The 16,246-nt window shown below is 63.2% G+C and overlaps 1 protein-coding gene across 1 annotated transcript; it reads right to left on the bottom strand.

The window, feature by feature from the left end:
• Nucleotides 1-5,891: 5,891 nt before the first annotated feature.
• KIRREL1 (kirre like nephrin family adhesion molecule 1) lies at nt 5,892-16,212 on the bottom strand. The gene is made up of 12 exons (XM_048288996.1): nt 15,850-16,212; nt 15,298-15,448; nt 12,718-12,823; nt 11,484-11,632; nt 11,258-11,385; nt 10,179-10,305; nt 9,454-9,554; nt 9,039-9,237; nt 8,191-8,298; nt 7,958-8,097; nt 7,347-7,424; nt 5,892-6,763 (listed from the first exon to the last, which is right to left on the bottom strand). The coding sequence occupies exons 1-12, from the start codon at nt 16,195-16,197 to the stop codon at nt 6,308-6,310; spliced, it is 2,091 nt and encodes a 696-aa protein (XP_048144953.1). The 5' UTR covers nt 16,198-16,212; the 3' UTR covers nt 5,892-6,307.
• Between the last annotated feature and the right edge of the window lie 34 nt (nt 16,213-16,246).

The raw sequence follows: 16,246 nt of genomic DNA, 5'->3' as shown, positions 1-16,246 counted from the left end.
GGAAAAACGGGATGCGCCTGGAACGGAAAGGTCCTGACCACCAGCGAAGGGTTAATTAACAGCAATTAAGGGTTAACGAGGCGTTTGAGGCGGGAATAAAACCGCTGGAATTTCGCTGACGGGACAAAGGGGAGGGAGCGGAGCGTTCCCCGTCCAGTTCCAGGGAGGAAAAGCCACGGGAAGAGCGGGATCCCGCTCCGGGGGAGAAGCCGGGATGGAAAGTTCTGGATGTTCCCCCATCCCCGGAGGAATTCTGCTGCTCCCTTCCTCCAGCCCGGACGGCGGGGACGGAGAGGATTCCCGGAAGGAGAACTGGAACTGATTCCAAAGGAATTTAGGGATCCCAAAGTGGAACAAGGCAGAAAAGTTGGGAATGGGGATTTTGAGGGGGGGGGGGGGGTTTACCGGGATCAGAGCGAGGAAAAACCCAAGGAGGATCCAGGGAAGAGTCCATTTCCAGGGTCAGGAATATCCTGGATGTGCCAGGATCCTGTGATGGCGTTTTAGGGAATCCTGGAATAATTTGGGTGGGAAGGAGCGGAAATACCCCAATTCCAGGGGCAGGGACATTCCCACGATCCCAGGGCACTTCCAGGGCTGGGGAATCCACGGGATCCCGGGGCCTGGCCACCCTCCCAGGGAAGGACTGATTCCCAAAATCCCGTCCCAACCTCCTCCCTGAACCCGTTCCCTCCTTTCCCTGGCACTCCAGGCCCTTGGAATTTGTCTCTTCCCACTTTTCCTGCAGCTCCCGGAGGGCCCCAGCGAGGTCACCCCAAAGCTTTTCCTTTTCCGGGCTGAACATTCCCGATTCCCGGACATCCCGGCGATCTCCTCACGCGGGAATCGCGGAATTCCCGCTCTCCCCCAGCCCTGTTCCCACCCCCAGAGGGATCCGGGATGGATCCATCCCCTCCTCCCCTCCATCCCGGAGCTTTTCCGCGTTCCAGCCCGTTGGGATCCCCGCTCCGGGCTCGGGGGAAGGAGCCCGGCCTGGAAATTCCCCACGGGAGGGGAGCTCGGGGCTCTTCCCATCCCGATCCCGACGGCTCCCGGAGCTTCCCGGGGCGCGCCCGGGGCCTTTCCCGGCACAGGGAAGGGCGGCCTCGGGAAAGGGCCCCGGGGGCAGCGGGAACGGCTGGGAAAGGCCTCGATCCAGGGGGAGCCAGAGGGATCTGGAGGGATCCACAGGGATCCACCCAGAGGCCTTGTTCCAGGGGGATCCACAGGGATCCACAGGGATCCACCCAGAGGCCTCGTTCCGGAAGGATCCACAGGGATCCAGAGGGATCGGCCCAGAGGCCTCATTCCAGAAGGATCCACAGGGATCCACCCAGAGGCCTTGTTCCAGGGGGATCCATCTGGGATCCAGAGGGATCGACCCAGAGGCCTCATTCCAGAAGGATCCACAGGGATCCACCCAGAGGCCTTGTTCCAGGGGGATCCAGAGGGATCCACGGGGATCCACCCAGAGGCCTTGTTCCAGGGGGATCCACAGGGATCCACAGGGATCCACCCAGAGGCCTTGTTCCAGGGGGATCCACAGGGATCCAGAGGGATCGACCCAGAGGCCTCGTTCCAGAAGGATCCACAGGGATCCAGAGGGATCGACCCAGAGGCCTCATTCCAGAAGGATCCACAGGGATCCACCCAGAGGCCTTGTTCCAGGGGGATCCATCTGGGATCCAGAGGGATCGACCCAGAGGCCTCATTCCAGAAGGATCCACAGGGATCCACCCAGAGGCCTTGTTCCAGGGGGATCCACAGGGATCCACCCAGAGGCCTCGTTCCAGAAGGATCCACAGGGATCCAGAGGGATCGGCCCAGAGGCCTCATTCCAGAAGGATCCACAGGGATCCACCCAGAGGCCTTGTTCCAGGGGGATCCATCTGGGATCCAGAGGGATCAACCCAGAGGCCTCATTCCAGAAGGATCCACAGGGATCCACCCAGAGGCCTCGCTCCGCAGGGATCCACGGGGATCCACCGGGATCCACCCGGCTGCTCCCAGGGCTTTGCTTCCAGCCCCAATTCCATGGGGAAGCCATCCAGGGCTCTGATCCCGGTCCCAGTTCCGGGGGGATTCCCTGCCCTGGGCGCTGATTCCAAAGCCAGGGAAGGGGGGACCCCAAATTCAGGAAAAGGGGACCCAAATCCAGGGAAGGGGGGACCTCAAATCCAGGGAAGGGGGGACCTCAAATCCAGGGAAGGGGGGATCCCAAATCCAGGGAATGGGGGGATCCCAAATCCAGGGAATTGGGGGGGACAGACTCCAAGTGCTGGGAAGGGGGGCAAGAACCCCAAACACCAGAAAAAGGGACCCCAAATCCCAGGAATGGGGGGGGGACAAACCCTAAACACCAGGAAAAGGGACCCCAAACACCAGGAAAAGGGGACCCAAATCCAGGGAATGGGGACCTCAAATCCAGGGAATGGGGATCCCAAATCCAGGGAAGGGGGGATCCCAAATCCAGGGAATGGGGGGACCCAAATCCAGGGAATTGGGGGGGACAGACTCCAAGTGCTGGGAAGGGGGGCAAGAACCCCAAACACCAGAAAAAGAGACCCCAAATCCCAGGAATTGGGGGGGGACAAACCCTAAACACCAGGAAAAGGGACCCCAAACACCAGGAAAAGGGGACCCAAATCCAGGGAATGGGGACCTCAAATCCAGGAAAAGGGGACCCCAAATCCAGGGAATGGGGGATCCCAAATCCAGGGAAGGGGGGGATCCCAAATCCAGGGAAGGGGGGGGGGACAGACTCCAAGTGCTGGGAAGGGGGGCAAGAACCCCAAACACCAGAAAAAGGGACCCCAAATCCCAGGAATGGGGGGGGGACAAACCCTAAACACCAGGAAAAGGGACCCCAAACACCAGGAAAAGGGGACCCAAATCCAGGGAATGGGGACCTCAAATCCAGGAAAAGGGGACCCCAAATCCAGGGAATGGGGACCCCAAACCCAGGGAATGGGGGATCCCAAATCCAGGGAATGGGGGGATCCCAAATCCAGGGAATGGGGGGACCCAAATCCAGGGAATTGGGGGGACCCAAATCCAGGGAATTGGGGGGGGACAGACTCCAAGTGCTGGGAAGGGGGGCAAGAACCCCAAACACCAGAAAAAGGGACCCCAAATCCCAGGAATGGGGGGGGGGGGACAAACCCTAAACACCAGGAAAAGGGACCCCAAACACCAGGAAAAGGGGACCCAAATCCAGGGAATGGGGACCTCAAATCCAGGAAAAGGGGACCCCAAACCCAGGGAATGGGGGACCCAAATCCAGGGAATGGGGGAGGACACCCCCCCAAACCCCATAAAACTGGGGGGACCCTCAAACCCCCCCAGAGCTCCCCAGCTTCGTTGGGGCCCCCCGAGACCCCCGGGAGATCCCCCAGGAGCGCGGGTCTGCTCCCCGAGACCACGGCGCTCTCTGGGCCACACGCGAAGGGAGCAGAGAGGGGACAAATGCGGGACTTTGGGGCTTTTTTGTCACCGCCGTGGCTCCTCCTGGGGGTCCCCAAAACCCCCCGGGACCCCCCAATTCCTCCTTGTCGCGCAGCGATGACGTAATAACGGCAAACCCCGACGCTGTGGCGGGACGGCAAATCTCGCGAGATGCTGCGAGATTCCCGAGGTTATAAATAGCCCCGCTGAGGGGCGCGGCCTTCAGAGCCCGCCCAGCCGGCGGCGGGCGCGGGGGGGGGGGGATGGTGCTGTGCCCAGGGCGCGGCCAGGCCGCATCATGGCGGAGTTCGTGAGGGATGAGGGGGTGAATCCCGGGAATAAACCCCGGGAATGAGCCCTTGGAGTGACAGCGGTGTCCCCGTGCCCCGCTGTCCCACGGCTGTGGGGTTCCTGGGGTTGGGAAAGCCGTGGGCGGGTGGGGAAACTGAGGCGCGTTGGTGGCGCCTGGATCCCGCTTTTCCATTTCTCCATGAAAAATCCGGGAAAAGCCGCCCTGATTCCTGCTTTTCCTCTTCCAACAGCTCGTGGTTTAAGGAGAACGCCAATGATGTTAATAAAGTTACCGTATTTTATCCCCCGGCCCGGGAAGGGAAGGGCTGGAAGGTGAAATTCCAGCGGGATGGGGGGAAAAAAAATGGGAATTCTGTGTGTGGTGGCTCTGAGAGACAAATTCCGGATTCCTTGAGGGAATTTAATTCGTGGATTAAAATAATTTTGACGTGAAGGGGAGCAGGAGGAAAGACGAGGCGAGGGATCAGTAGTGAAAATTCCTGGGGAATAAACCGGGAATAAATCGGAATAAATCCCTGGGATGAATTTATAAGGATGGAGAGGAGGGAAAGTTTTTCTCCTGGGAATTGGAGTTGCCTCCGCAGCGGAGCAAAAACCCCTCCGGGGACTTGGGAATGTTGGAATTGTAGGAATTACGGGTGGAAAAGGAAAATATTTTTCCCTCCCTCCATCCTCCATCCTCCTCAATTCTCCCGCTCCAGGGAAACCATTCAGGAATGGCAAAAATCCCCTTTTTTGGGGGGGTAAAATCGTGAAGTGAGGGATTTCTAGGGGGAAAAAACCCCGAATTGTGGGTGTAAAATAAAGCTAGGAAAGGTTGGGGAAACTCCAGGTGGGAATTGGGGCCAAACCTTTTCCCCGGGATGCTCCCAAAAAAAAAAAAAAAAAAAAAAAAAAAAGGAAAACCCGGAGCCGTTCGTTTCTGGTTTTTTAACCATTTATATTTATATATATATATATAAAAAAATTAAATATATTTAATATATCGTGTTTAAGACTAAAAATATAGTACAGAATATTTAAAAAAAAAGGGAAATGCAACGTAAAAAAAAAAAAAATGGGAATGGGGAGGGATCGCGGAATTTTGGGAAAAGGGGAGTGGAGGGGGAGGGGTCTCTAAACCAGCCTAAAAACGGGGGGGGGGGGAGGGGGGGCGGAGCAGGGGGGGCTCCCCATTTTCCAGCCCCAAAATGGGGTTGGAATTGTGGAATTTTAAAGCTTCCCGGTGGCCGGGGCGGGGCCCCCGCCGCTCCCGTGGGATATTGCTCTGGATGTGGGGCTGCAGCACCTGGAGCGGGATCTCCCTGCCCCCCCCCCCACCCCCCCCGGGGTTTCTGGGGTGAATTCAGGCACCTTTGGGACTCCCGGCTCCGCGGATTCCCAGCGCTTCTCGGCCCGTCCTGACGGGACTTTTTTTTTTTTTTTTTTCCTTTTTTTTTGGGAATTCCGGGAGAAGGAATATTTGGGAAGGAAAGGGGAGGGTGTCCCGCGGCTCGTACCGGGATGGATCCCACCGGGATTGGGAATTGGGAGGGGGGGAGGATTTGGGAATGGGGGGATTTGGGAAGCCTCTTGAGGGGTGGGGAGGGGTCTCGTACCTCATCCCGGGGGTTTCTTCGGGAATCGACCGGGAATGCTCCGGGAATCCCCTCCCAAGCTCGCCCCCCCCGCATTCCCTGCTCCCAAATCGGGGTCCCCGGGCCCCCCCCCCCAGGCCCTGGAACTGCGGGAGCGGGACCGCCCGAGCTCCTGATCCCAACGTTTTGGTTCGTCCCGGCTCCCAAAATTCCCGGGAACGCGATTCCCACCTGGATTTACATTCATAGGAGGGACCCCCCCCGTGTCCCCAACCTTGGGGACACCCCCGGAATCCGAGATTGGGGCCGGGGCCGGATCCCGGCGCTGCCTTTCCCATGGGAATGATGTGCGTATGGAAAGGGGGGGGGGGGGCTGCTCCCAAAAAATCCCCCAATTCCAACCCCCCCCACCCCCCCGCGACCACCCAGAGCGGCTCCAGGGGGATTTTTGGGATGGGGGAAACGGGGCGGAAGGAGAGGAGCCGTCCCTGAGGGAGGGGTGGCCCCAAAATCAAGGCACAGGGAACGGGAATGGCCGGGATGGGGCTGATTTTTTTGGGGAATTCGCGCGTCCCCGCGGCTTTAGGGACACGCGGAGCCCCCCTCGCTGATCCCGGCGGGATCGGGGAACGCGAATGGCCGGGATGGGGCTGATTTTTTTGGGGAATTCGCGCGTCCCCGCGGCTTTAGGGACACGCGGAGCCCCCCCCCCCCCCGCCGATCCCTGGGACGGCTCCGGGAACGAGGAGGGCGCAGAGCCCCCGTGGGTGACACGGAGGGGACAAAGCGCTGACAACCCCCCCCCCCCCCCCGCCCCGCAACCCTCGCTGCGGGAAAAGTACCGGCAAAACAACCAACGGAATGAATGGAAGCTCCAAGAAAACTCGGGGATCGGGGGCGGCTCGGGACGAACCCCTGAATATCAGGGGACGCTCGGCAGGTCCCTGCGGGACCCTTTTCTCCGCCCGCCCGCCCTAAACGTGCGTCTGCATCCGCTGCTGGAAGCGCTGCCCGTAGTCCGAGTGCTGCGAGGTGTAGGAGAAGCGCGTGGCGCTGGCGAACTTGCCCATGGGGTCGTAGCCATCGTAGGGACCCCTCTCGAGGCCCGCGGCGTTCCCGAAGCCCAGCCGGTACGAGGCGTAGCCGGGACCCGCCGGGAACGCGGCGCCGCCGTAGTTCTCGTAGGAGAGCTGGCTGGCCGTGTCCCCCCCGGCCGTCCCCGGAGCCGCCGTGGCCTCGGGTGGGGGGAATTCGGGGCCGCTGCGGGGGTAGGAGCTGAGCTGGGCGTAGCCGCTGGAATGGGATAAGCGGGAAGGCGGCCGCGCGTCGAAGCGGCCGGGGCCGGGGGCGCGGTAGTCGCCGTAGAGGACGGAGCGCGAGGCCGGGCGGTCCTCGTGGGCTCGGACGTTGTAGTAGCCATTGGTGGGGTCCTGGTGGGGGAGAAGCGGAGGGAGAGTTCCGTGGGGGTTCGGGGAACTGGGGGGTTTGGGGCTTGGGAGGTGTTTCGGGTGGTTGTTGGGAGGGCGGGAACCCTTTGGAATTGCCCGGGAGATGGGGGCTGGGGCAGGGGTGGGTCTCGTGGGGTTCTGGATCTGGTGGAGCTCTGGAGTATCCCGACTGGGATGGACCTGCCAGGATCATCCGGGTCCCACGGCCCCCAAAACTCTGCCCCGTCCCTGGCAGCGTTGTCCGAACGCTCCTGGAGTTTCTGGGGCCGTGACCATTCCCTCGGGAGCCTCCCCTGGTGTCCCACCACCCTTTTCCCCTAAAATCCATCCCAAATCCATCCCTGGAACGTCTCCAGCCGTTCCCTGCGATCCCATCCCTGCTCCCAGAGATCGGAGCTGCAGATTCCCGAGATTTCCCCTCCATCCGGACAATCCAAGCGATCTCAGCCCCTCACACCCGAAACCCCAGGAGTTCTCCACCCATTCCAGGATGGAAAAAAACCCCCAAAATTTGGGATCTGCCCCTCTTTTCCCGCCCTGAAATCCTGGTGGGACCATCCCGGACCTTGAGCTCGTACTCCTCGCGGGTGTCGATGGTGTCGCAGCGCAGGTCCTGCTTCAAGTCCACGTCATCCTTGAACGACTGGAAAATCATGGAATCATGGAATGGGGTAGGCGGGGAGGGGCCTCGGGACTCGTCCCGGGTGGATCCAAGGTGGATCCGTTGGTGCTTCCAGGGATGGGGAATCCATGGGATAACCTGGGCCAGGGAAGGATTTATCCCTAAAATCCCACCTGAGCCAGCCCGGGGGGAATCCTGGAACGGTTTGGGATGGAGGGGCCAAGGGTGGGGACATTCCCACCATCCCAGGTGGCTCCAACCCATCCTTGGACCCTTCCAGGGGTGGGGAACCCATGCAGTGACCTGGGTCCAGCATTTATCCCTAAACAGACCCCATCCGAACCCCACAGAATCCTGGAAAGGTTCGGCTTGGAAAGACCCCGAAGATCATCGGGACCTTGGCACCTCCCACCATCCCAGGCGGCTCCAGCCCCTCCTTGGGACGCTCCAAGGCTGGGGACATCCACGGGACACCCTCTTCCAGCACCCCCCCGCCATCCCAGGGGACAATTCCCTCCCCAGCTCCCATCCCGAGCTCCGGGGGTGTCCCTCACCGAGTAGATGGCCTTCATGACGCGCGTGGCCGTGGACACGCTGGCCGTGTCCTCCTCCCTGTCCGCGTGCAGCGTCAGCGGCTCCCGGTTGACCGTCTCCACCTTGATGTCCAGCTTGCGCAGCGTGACGTCCTTGCGGCCTGCGAGGTGACCGCGGGGTGATCACGGGGTGACCACGGGGCTCCTGGTCACCTCCCTGTCCCCTCCGAAGCCTCCGCTGTCCCCTCACTCACTTCCTTTGCGGCGCCGGTACAGGAAGCAGGCGAGGGCCACCAGGAAGCTGATGAGGAGGATGCTGGCCCCGATGGTGGCCCCGGCGATGATGCCCACGGGCAGGACCTCTGCGGGGACACGGCGGGGGCGAGTTGGGGACGGGGGCAGTGCCACACCCCTGGGGCTCGCGGAATCCCGGAATCCCAGGATTTTTGGAGTTGGGAAAGAGCTCCAAGGTCATCGAGGCCAAGCTGTGTCCGGTGCCCCCCGGTCACCCAGCCCAACGTCCAGGGATCCCTCGGACACCTCCAGGGATGGCCACTCCAACCCTCCCTGGGCAGCCCCTCCCAAGGCCTGGCCGCCCTTTCCAGGAGGGATTTTCCCAAATATCCACCCTGAGCCTCCCCTGGCACAGCTCGAGGCCGTTCCCTCTTGTGCTGGCCCCGTTCCCTGCGATCAGATCCCAAATTCCCCCTGGAAGAGCCCCAAATTCCCGCTGGATCCCCCTTTTCTCTGGGATGAGCCCCCCCAGCTCCCTCAGGACTCTCCATTCCCTTCTCCTGCTGCTCCAGCCCCGTCCCCATCCCGGGATTTCCCAGCCCCAGCTCCTTCCCACCTCCAGCATCCACAAATCCCCAAATCCCTGAGATTGAAGAAGAATTCCAAGGTCACCGAGTCCAGCCTGTGCCCGACCCCCAAACCAACGTCCAGAGACTCCTCGGACACCTCCAGCGATGGGAAACCCAACCCGTTCCACTGCCTGGCCGCCCTTCCCTGGAGGAATTCTCCCAAATTCCCGACCCGACACAACTCGAGGCCGTTCCCCGTGTCCCCCAAACCCCATCCCCGACCCCCCCTCCGGCAGCACCTTTCTCCTCCAGCTGGATGATGGCCGTGCCCGGCCCGAAGCTGTTCCAGGCCGTGCAGTTGTAGCGGGTCTGGAAGTCGGCGTCCATCACGTTGTTGATGGTCAAGGTGGACAAAACCCCGCTGCCCGTGTTGCTCCTCTCCACCGTGTACCTCTCCAGCGTGCCCGCTTCCAGGATGTTCTCCTTCCACGCCCACGCCTGGCACCGGGAGAAGCCGGGTGAGCGTCCGGGTCAGTGCCGGGGTGCTGTCCGGGTCAGCACCAGGGGCGACACGTTCGGGTCAGTGCCAGGGCACTGTCCGGGTCAGCACCGGGGGCGACACGTTCGGGTCAGTGCCGGGGCACTGTCCGGGTCAGCACCGGGGGGCTTGGGGACCCTTCCCCGGCGTCCCCGAGGCGTCCGCGGGGCACTCACGATGCGGTCTGGCGGCGGCGTGCTGCCGATGAAGCACTCGACCTTGCCGCGGTCGCCGCGCGCCGCGTACTGCACCGGCTCGCTCGAGATGATCGGGGGCCCTGAGGGGAGGCGAGAAGAGGGAATTTCGGGGCGTTGCGGAGGGATTTGGGGAGTCACGGGGTGAGGGGTGAGGGGCTGGGGAGGAGATTCCGGAACCGCTGCTGGGTGAGGAATGAGGGAAACGCTCCGGGGGTCGTGGGTTCAAGGAGGGGAAAAAAGATGGAATTGGGTGAAAAAAGAGTGGGAAGGACTCAGGGATGAGGGGTTTAAGAGGGAAAAGGGTCCTTGGTGCAGCTGGAGTTCGGGGAATCTCCCATGGGACATTCCAGGTTGAAATTCCTGAACTTTCTCCCATGGCAACGCCTCCCGACTTTTCCCTGACCCCCATTCCCAAGGCCCTGGGAGGAGGGATGGGTGTGGAAAATCTCATTTTAGGGTTTATTTCCCTTCCCATAATCCCGTTCTGCCTCTTCCCCTAAATTTTAAGTTAAAACCCCAACAAAGCCCCCAAATCCCATTTCTTTTCCCCGCATCCGCGTGATCCCAACTCCGTAATGTTTTAAACTCCCTCTCCCTCACCCTACCAAAAACGACAGAAACGGAGAAGTTTTGGGATCCGCCCCATTCCCGGGGATTCCCGGGAGCTTTTGGGGGATTTCGGGGGTGTTTTTGGGGTCACTGACCGTTGACGAAGAGGGTGACCTCCCTCTCGCCCACGCCGATCCGGGGCACGATGGCCTTGCAGACGTACTGGCCGGCGTCCGCCTGCGTGACGGACTTGAGGTACAGCTGGTTGCTGTTGCTCAGCACCTGGGGACAGTTGGGGACAGCAGGGAGGGGACACAGGACACCCCCGAAGCTCAGCGGCCAGGCCAGGCCCTAAATCAGTCCCGTGGAAATCCCAATCCCCGTTTCCATGGGGTCGTGGGAAGAGGGGAGGGACACAGAGCCACAATGGGGACGTTTAGGGGTTGTGTTTGACCCCGATCCCAAACCCAGTCCCAAACCCAATCCCAAACCCAGTCCCAAACCCAGTCCCAATTCCAGTCCAAATCCCAATCCTGATCCCAATCTCCATTTCCAGGGGGTCGTGGGAAGAGGGGAGGGACACAGAGCCATAATGGGGACATTTAGAGGTTGTGTTTGACCCCAAACCCAATCCCAATCCCAATCCCAAACCCAAACCCAAACCCAAACCCAAACCCAATTCCAGTCCAAATCCCGATCCTGATCCCAATCCCCATTTCCAGGGGGTTGTGGGAAGAGGAGGGGACACAGAGCCACAATGGGGACATTTAGAGGTTGTGTTTGACCCCAAACCCGATCCCAAACCCAATTCCAAATCCAATTCCAGTCCAAACCCCAATCCCAATTCCCATTTCCAAGGGATTTGGGGAGGGGGCACAGAGCCACGGTGGGGACATTCTGGGGCTGCGTCCGACCCCAATCCCAACCCCAGCGGGAATCCTGCACCTGTGGAAAGTGGGGCCTCCGCTGCTCCCAAAATTCCCCAATCCCGACCACCCCGTGACCTCTGCGAGCGGCTCCGGGGGATTTTTGGGATGGGGGAGCCTCCCCCAAGGAAGGGCCGGCCCCAAAATCAAGGCCCAGGGAACGGGAACGGCCGGGATGGGGCTTTGTTGTTTCTTTTTTGGGATTTGGCGTCCCTGTGGATTTCGGAGCACGCGGAGCCCCCCCCCCCCCCCTGCTGATCCCGGCGGGATCGGGAACATTCCAGAAAGACCCGGGCACGGGGTCCTACCATGTTGGATTCCTTCTTGGTCCAGGTGAGGGTCAGCGGGGGGTTCCCTGACCACACGCAGGTCAGGGTGACGTCGGAGCCGATGTCGGTCACCGTGGGCTTGGGGTCCACCACGATCCGGGGGGCGACTGGGCGGGGGAAAAAAACAACAACCCGGGGGCAGGGAAATGAGGAGCGGCGCTGGGGGAAGGCGGCTTTGGGGCCGGCCGGTTTTGGGGTCACTCACAGTGGACGTCCACCAGGGTGCTGACGTTGGTGCTGCCGATGTCGTTGTGCACCTCGCAGGACACGGGCTCCGTGAAGAAGGTGTAGTCCACCTGCGTGTCGTACCGGTTCTCCGTGGCCTCCTCGATGATCACCCCCCCTTTGGCCCACCTGGGGGGACAGGGGGCGTTCGGGGCCACCGTGGGACCCCAATCCCAATCCCGATCCTGATCCCAATTCCAATTCCCGATCTCAATCCTGATCCCGATCCCAATTCCAATTCCCAATCCCAATCCCGATCCCAATCCCAATCCCAATCCCAATCCCGATCCCAATCCCAATTCCAATTCCCAATTCCAATTCCCGATCCCAATCCCGATCCCAATTCCCGATCCCGATCCCAATTCCAATTCCCAATCCCGATCCCAATTCCCGATCCCGATTCCAATTCCAATTCCCAATCCCAATCCCGATCCCAATCCCGATCCCAATTCCAGTTGCCGATCCCAATTCCGATCCCAATTCCAATTCCCAATCCCGATCCCAATTCCAATTCCCAATCCCCAATCCCGATCCCGATCCCAATCCCGATCCCAATTCCAATTCCCAATCCCAATCCCGATCCCAATTCCTGATCCCAATCCCGATCCCGATCCCAATTCCCAATCCCAATCCTGATCCCGATCCCGATCCCAATCCCGATCCCAATTCCAATTCCCAATCCCAATCCTGATCCCAACCCCGATCCCAATTCCAATTCCCAATCCCCAATCCCGATCCCGATCCCAATTCCAATTCCCAATCCCAATCCCAATCCCAATCCCAATCCCAATCCCAATCCCAATTCCCAATCCCAATCCTGATCCCAATCCCGATCCCAATCCCGATCGCCGTTTCCAGGGGGGTGTGCGGAAGGGCGCAGAGGCACGGTGGGGACGTTTAGGGGCACCGTTAGTCCCCAAACCCAATCCCAAACCCAATCCCAAACCCAATCCCAAACCCAATCCCAAACCCAACCGCTGTTTCTGGGGGCTTTTGGGGAGGGGAGGGGGCACAGAGCCACAGTGGGGACAATCAGGGGCCATATTTGACCCCAATCCCAATCCCAAACTGAATCCCAATCCCAACCCAGTTGTGGTTTGCAGGGGGTTGAGGGGAGGGGACACAGAGCCACAGTGGGGACGTTCAGTGGCACCGTTTGACCCCCATCCCGATATCCCGATGCCGATCCCGTTCCCAGCGGGTTCGGGCCTCACCTGTAGCCTTTGATCTCGGGGTTGGCCGTGGCCATACAGGTGAACACGACCCTCTCACCCTCCTGCACCGTCTGGGGCTGGATGGACAAGGTGACCGTCGGGGGATCTGTGGGGACGGCGCCGGCACGGGGGGCTCAGAGTGGCACGGGGGGGACACGGAGGGGTCCCCAAAGCTCTGGGGTGGGGCATCCCCCATCCCTGTCTTTGTGGGGACCCTAAATCCCATCCCAGTGTGGGCATCCCCCGTCCCTGTCCTTGTGGGGACCCTAAATCCCATCCCAGTGTGGTCATCCCCCGTCCCTGTCCTTGTGGGGACCCTAAATCCCATCCCAGTGTGGTCATCCCCCGTCCCTGTCCTTGTGGGGACCCTAAATCCCATCCCAGTGTGGTCATCCCCCCTCTCTGTCCTTGTGGGGTCCCTAAATCCCATCCCAGTGTGGTCATCCCCCGTCCCTGTCCTTGTGGGGACCCTAAATCCCATCCCAGTGTGGTCATCCCCCGTCCCTGTCCTTGTGGGGACCCTAAATCCCATCCCAGTGTGGTCATCCCCCGTCCCTGTCCTTGTGGGGACCCTAAATCCCATCCCAGTGTGGTCATCCCCCGTCCCTGTCCTTGTGGGGACCCTAAATCCCTTCCCCGGCGTTGTCACCCCCCCTGTCCCCTCCCGCGCGGCGCTGGTGGCCGCCCCTTCCCGCAGCAGCCACCGGAGGTCGGTGTTGGCCACCGAGTGCCGGCCCTGCCTCCTCCTCCTCCTCCTCCTCCTCCTCCTCCTCCTCCTCCTCCTCCCTCCAGCAAATCCCATCCACGGAAACCGCTCCCACCCGAGACACCCCAAACACCCTCAAAATCCCCCCAAATCCCCCAAAGTTCGCATCCACCTCCACGCCCCCGTGTCCCCCCTGTCCCCCCCCGTGTCCCCCGTCCCCCCCGTGTCCCCCGTGTCCCCCCCATGTCCCCCCCATGTCCCCCCCGTGTCCCCCCCGTGTCCCCCCCATGTCCCCCCCGTGTCCCCCCCGTGTCCCCCCCCTGTCCCCCCGTGTCCCCCCGTGTCCCCCCCGGTGTCCCCCCATGTCCCCCCATGTCCCCCCGTGTCCCCCGTGTCCCCCCCGTGTCCCCCGTGTCCCCCGTGTCCCCCCTGTCCCCCCGTGTCCCCCGTGTCCCCCCCGTGTCCCCCATGTCCCCCGTGTCCCCCCTGTCCCCCCGTGTCCCCCGTGTCCCCCCATGTCCCCCCGTGTCCCCCCGTGTCCCCCGTGTCCCCCCGTGTCCCCCCTGTCCCCCCCGGTGTCCCCCCATGTCCCCCCGTCCCCCCCCGTGTCCCCCGTGTCCCCCCTGTCCCCCCGTGTCCCCCCGTGTCCCCCGTGTCCCCCCCGTGTCCCCCCCCGTGTCCCCCCCCGTGTCCCCCCGTGTCCCCCCGTGTCCCCCCCCGTGTCCCCCCCCGTGTCCCCCCCGGTGTCCCCCCCCGGTGTCCCCCCGTGTCCCCCCGTGTCCCCCCGTGTCCCCCCCCGTGTCCCCCCCCGTGTCCCCCCGTGTCCCCCCCGTGTCCCCCGTGTCCCCCGTGTCCCCCCCGTGTCCCCCCATGTCCCCCATGTCCCCCGTGTCCCCCCCGTCCCCCCCATGTCCCCCGTGTCCCCCGTGTCCCCCCCCGTGTCCCCCCCCGTGTCCCCCCGTGTCCCCCGTGTCCCCCCCAGGTCCCCCCCGTGTCCCCCCGGTGTCCCCCCCGTGTCCCCCCCGTGTCCCCCCGTGTCCCCCCATGTCCCCCCGTGTCCCCCCGTGTCCCCCCGTGTCCCCCGTGTCCCCCCCCGTCCCCCCGTGTCCCCCGTGTCCCCCCCGGTGTCCCCCCCGGTGTCCCCCCGTGTCCCCCGTGTCCCCCCATGTCCCCCATGTCCCCCGTGTCCCCCCCCGTGTCCCCCCGTGTCCCCCCGTGTCCCCCCGTGTCCCCCCCCCGTGTCCCCCCCCGTGTCCCCCCGTGTCCCCCCCGTGTCCCCCGTGTCCCCCGTGTCCCCCCCGTGTCCCCCCATGTCCCCCATGTCCCCCGTGTCCCCCCCCCGTCCCCCCCATGTCCCCCGTGTCCCCCGTGTCCCCCCCCGTGTCCCCCTCCGTGTCCCCCCGTGTCCCCCGTGTCCCCCCCATGTCCCCCCCGTGTCCCCCCGGTGTCCCCCCGTGTCCCCCCCGTGTCCCCCCGTGTCCCCCCATGTCCCCCCGTGTCCCCCCGTGTCCCCCCGTGTCCCCCCCGTGTCCCCCCCCGTGTCCCCCGTGTCCCCCGTGTCCCCCCGTGTCCCCCCCCGTCCCCCTGTGTCCCCCCGTGTCCCCCCATGTCCCCCCGTGTCCCCCCGTGTCCCCCCCGTGTCCCCCGTGTCCCCCCCCGTCCCCCTGTGTCCCCCCGTGTCCCCCGTGTCCCCCGTGTCCCCCCTGTCCCCCCGTGTCCCCCCCGGTGTCCCCCCATGTCCCCCGTGTCCCCCCTGTCCCCCCGTGTCCCCCGTGTCCCCCCCATGTCCCCCCGTGTCCCCCGTGTCCCCCCGTGTCCCCCCCGGTGTCCCCCGTGTCCCCCCTGTCCCCCCGTGTCCCCCCAGCGCCACGCACGATGGACATTGAGCTTGACGAAGGTCTCTTTGCCGGCCGGGATGGCCTCGTTGGAGCTGCGGCACGAGAAGACCCGGCCGATGTCCAGGTCCGTGGGGTTGATGGCCAGCAGGCTCGTGGTGGTCTCCCGCTTGCCATCGGCCAGCACCTCCTGTGGCGGGAGGGGACACGGTGACAGCGCCAGCAGGGCTGGGGACAGCGGGAGGGGACGGCCACCACCGGGGGGGGAGAGGGTGACAGTTCAGGGGACGGGGGGGGAACACGGTGACAGTTCAGGGACGGTGAGAGGGGACGGCCACCACCCGGGTGGGGGACAGGGTGACAGTTCAGGGGACAGGGTGACAGTTCAGGGGACACGGTGACAGTTCAGGGGACAGGGGAGGGGTCAGGGTGACAGTTCAGGGGACACGGTGACAGTTCAGGGGACGGGGGGAGGGGGTCAGGGTGACAGTTCAGGGGACACGGTGACAGTTCAGGGACAGGGGAGGGGTCAGGGTGACAGTTCAGGGGACAGGGTGACAGTTCAGGGAACAGGGGACAGGGAGGCCGTACCGTGCTGGTGACAGCGCCGTCCTGCTGCTGCCCGTCGCGGAACCAGGCGATGGTGGCGGCGGGTTTGGCGCTGCGGGCGCGGCACGTCAGGTTGTAGGGGGTCCCCGCCCTCAGCAGGATTTCGGGGGCGCCGTCGATCGTGGGGTCCTCCGGGGGGACTGCGGAGGGGACAGAGGGGACAGCGGCTTGGGAGGGTCCCGCTCGGGGCTGTGGGGTGGGGGAAAATTGAGGCCGATGGGGTTGGGGGTGGCTCAGGGGCAGGGTTGGGGTTAATCCTGGTTTTGGTCCCGTTATAAAGCCCCGCGGCCGATTTGGGGGATCAGGGAATTCCCCAGCGGGGAGGGACATCCAGGGACCCAAAAATGTCACCCTGTCCCTGTCCTGGCCGTGCACAGGC

This window comes from Corvus hawaiiensis, chromosome 29 (genome assembly GCF_020740725.1).
Source record: "Corvus hawaiiensis isolate bCorHaw1 chromosome 29, bCorHaw1.pri.cur, whole genome shotgun sequence".
NCBI classification, from domain to species: Eukaryota; Metazoa; Chordata; class Aves; order Passeriformes; family Corvidae; genus Corvus; species Corvus hawaiiensis.
Note: the sequence above shows the minus strand (reverse complement) of the source record. Positions and strands in the feature narration are given on the sequence as shown.

Excerpts from the sequence above, each read along its gene's own strand:
- KIRREL1 (XM_048288996.1), bottom strand. The coding sequence starts at position 16,197 with ATGTCCCTCCCCGCTGGGGAATTCCCTGATCCCCCAAATCGGCCGCGG. Across the intron at positions 11,386-11,483 it reads CACCCTGGTGGACGTCCACT|TCGCCCCCCGGATCGTGGTG; the intron begins GTGAGTGACCCC and ends TCCCCCGCCCAG. Across the intron at positions 9,555-10,178 it reads GGTCACCCTCTTCGTCAACG|GGCCCCCGATCATCTCGAGC; the intron begins GTCAGTGACCCC and ends GCCTCCCCTCAG.